Source organism: Propithecus coquereli, unplaced genomic scaffold (genome assembly GCF_000956105.1).
Source record: "Propithecus coquereli isolate 6110/MARCELLA unplaced genomic scaffold, Pcoq_1.0 Scaffold50, whole genome shotgun sequence".
NCBI classification, from domain to species: domain Eukaryota; kingdom Metazoa; phylum Chordata; class Mammalia; order Primates; family Indriidae; genus Propithecus; species Propithecus coquereli.
Genome location: NW_012150841.1, coordinates 105552 through 108192, shown reverse-complemented (window position 1 = coordinate 108192; position 2641 = coordinate 105552). Strand labels below are relative to the sequence as shown.

General features: G+C 33.4%; 1 protein-coding gene across 1 annotated transcript in view; it reads left to right on the top strand.

The window, feature by feature from the left end:
* Window positions 1–2641, top strand: part of PTPRQ (protein tyrosine phosphatase, receptor type, Q) — a 303100-nt gene that overhangs the window by 294677 nt on the left and 5782 nt on the right. The window contains exon 37 of the mRNA XM_012656309.1: window positions 1942–2077. Coding sequence (XP_012511763.1) covers window positions 1942–2077 — 136 coding nt within the window. The remainder of the gene's footprint in view (window positions 1–1941; window positions 2078–2641) is intronic.

The following is a 2641-nucleotide window of genomic DNA, read 5'->3' as shown; positions in this document are numbered from 1 at the left end:
TCATAAAATATCTGAACAATGTTTAGATTTAGAAATCATGTAGAACAAAAAGTAAAAATTTCATTTTTACCCTTGCAACTTAAAATCCTTCCATATACATAAAAATTTTAGCATAATAGTATATAGTATAAATAGTATAACAGTCTGCTTCTAAAATCAGGGATTGTTTTTATGCTGTCGTCATTGATAACTAAAACCTTTAATGGATAGTAGCTGCCTTCAGCTTCTCCATATCGTGCATATACACTACCACTGGCATTAAAGCCATTAAAAAGAAAAGTATTTTCTCCTGTTTAAGCCTCAAAAAGAGTATAAAAAAACACAAAAAATTTGTGATTTAATAGATAAGAGAGATAAGAAAAACTATGTTCACATCAATGATCATCTTTATATGTTACTTTAAAACTGTCTACTAAATATTTATCTCCAACCCCAACTTGTCACCTTGACTTTAGACTTCTACATTTAGCTTCCAATTCAACGTGACAGTCTGAATGACTAAAGAATTCTGAAAATTCGATGTGTCCCAAACAGAGCACTTGATGCAATCTCCAAACAATCACCCTTCTCCTTAGATTTTCCCTATCTTGTTAAACCACAAGTCCCTTCTGCTTGAGCCAGAAGCCCTGGAGTCATCCTTGACTCCGTTTCCTCTCACATTCCAGCAAATACTCTGATCCCTGGCCACCTCTCACCTCCCCAATGCACTCTCACCTCCCTGATCTCCTTGGTCTTCTTTGAACACTCAGAACATGCTCTCACTTAGATTTGTTCCCATTTTACTTCCTCTGGCCCCCATGGTCCCCTCCCAGATATCCACATGGTATGCTCCCTAACCTTATGCAAGATTCTTTTCAAATATTACATTATCAGACAAGATTTTTATTGACCCTATTCTACCCTATCACCCTCTAACTCCTTAATTTGATTCATCTCTTTTCATGGCACTTATTACCACTGGGCATATTCTTTGCCTGCTTATTCATGTACCATTGTCCTCTAAAATATGAGCTCCATAAGTGCAGGGACTTTATTTTGTTCACTGCTGTACCCCAGATGCCTAGAACAGTGTTCGGCACTCAAAATATATTAAATGATTAAATGACTGATAACTCTGGGCTTGTATGTGTACATGTTACCATAATCAGTTTTACATTGTAAGGTCCATAATTTCTAAGGTCAAATCACAGGAAATTGCTGATATTTGACTGTTTCTTACCTATACAAATAGCAGTTTCATCTGGATGAAAGTAATATTTATAAGACTAGATGACCTTTCAAATATTTTTTTCAGATTGACTTCCTATTTAACTGTTTAAATACCTAAGGATCTTGCCTTTCTCATAGGAATTTCTGGATTAATCTTGTGAGGTTTATCAGTTAACAGTTTCTATAGAGCACATGCCTAACCTTGAGTTTTAAAGTAATTTCTAAAAGAAAATAGTTTGTCAGTTTTATTATCTATAGGAGGTAAAAACAATTCTAGAGAAAAAAGTGAAAAGGTCACTTGAGAGACAATTTTTCATCATGATGCAGAGGAAATGCTATATGGGCTAAATATTTGAGATTTCTAATAGCATTTCTACTAAATCAAAGTTTCAATCAAAGTTTCTGGTGTGAAGAATTTTTAATAATTTTTTAAAATCTTCTCTATACTTCTCAAACAATACCCCCTAAAATATTATGAAATAAGAGAGTAAGTTCAACTGGTTAAAAAAAGAAAAACTTAAAATATTTGATAGCATATTAATGATAATCATCTTGCCCCGTTAAACATTATTGATAACAATAAAAATCCAAAGAAGCTCCAAAGAAACTCTACCTCCAAATAAGAAAAGAAACTGTAAGAATTTATTGGTATCATAGCTCATTATCTTCATCACCATCAACATGAACAACCTTTTGCTGAATCATTTTCATGTAATTTCACTCTTCCTGCAGTGCTGGAGTTGGAAGAACTGGAGTCTTTATTGCTCTGGACCACTTAACACAACATATAAATGACCATGATTTTGTGGATATATATGGACTAGTAGCTGAACTGAGAAGTGAAAGAATGTGCATGGTACAGAATCTGGTAAGACATCTAAACCTATACTCACTCAATGTAAGCTCTAGAATTTCTACATGGGCAGTTTTGGTGGTAGCAGTCTGGTTGGATATGGGCTTGAAGCTGTATTTGCATAGAGGGCACTGTCTCTTCCTATATTATAATATTTGCAGAAGGCAACTGATAGATGTCATGAAAGAACTAAAGCCCACATGCCATAGTCACCCTTCAGCACTCTTACTGACCGCTCATCTTAACTTGTTTATACCGATAGGCATGTAGAAAATAATTCATAACATTTATTTGTCAATTAGCAACTTGGGAGCTTGAAAATGAATTTAAGTCAATTTCTTATGTAAATATGCTAAACGTTATAATTGGGAAAACAATTTAAAATATTGACCGTAATGAGGTTCTATGAATTTCACTTGTCCATATTATTTCATATCAGTACTAATAATGATTATGTAGCATGTTATCAACTAAATAACTGAGAGTTTTCCATTTGTCGCTTTGGTTTGTAGGCAAAAAATATGTATAAAATATATGTTTTCTAATTTAAAAAAATCATACTATACAATAGTAATGAGA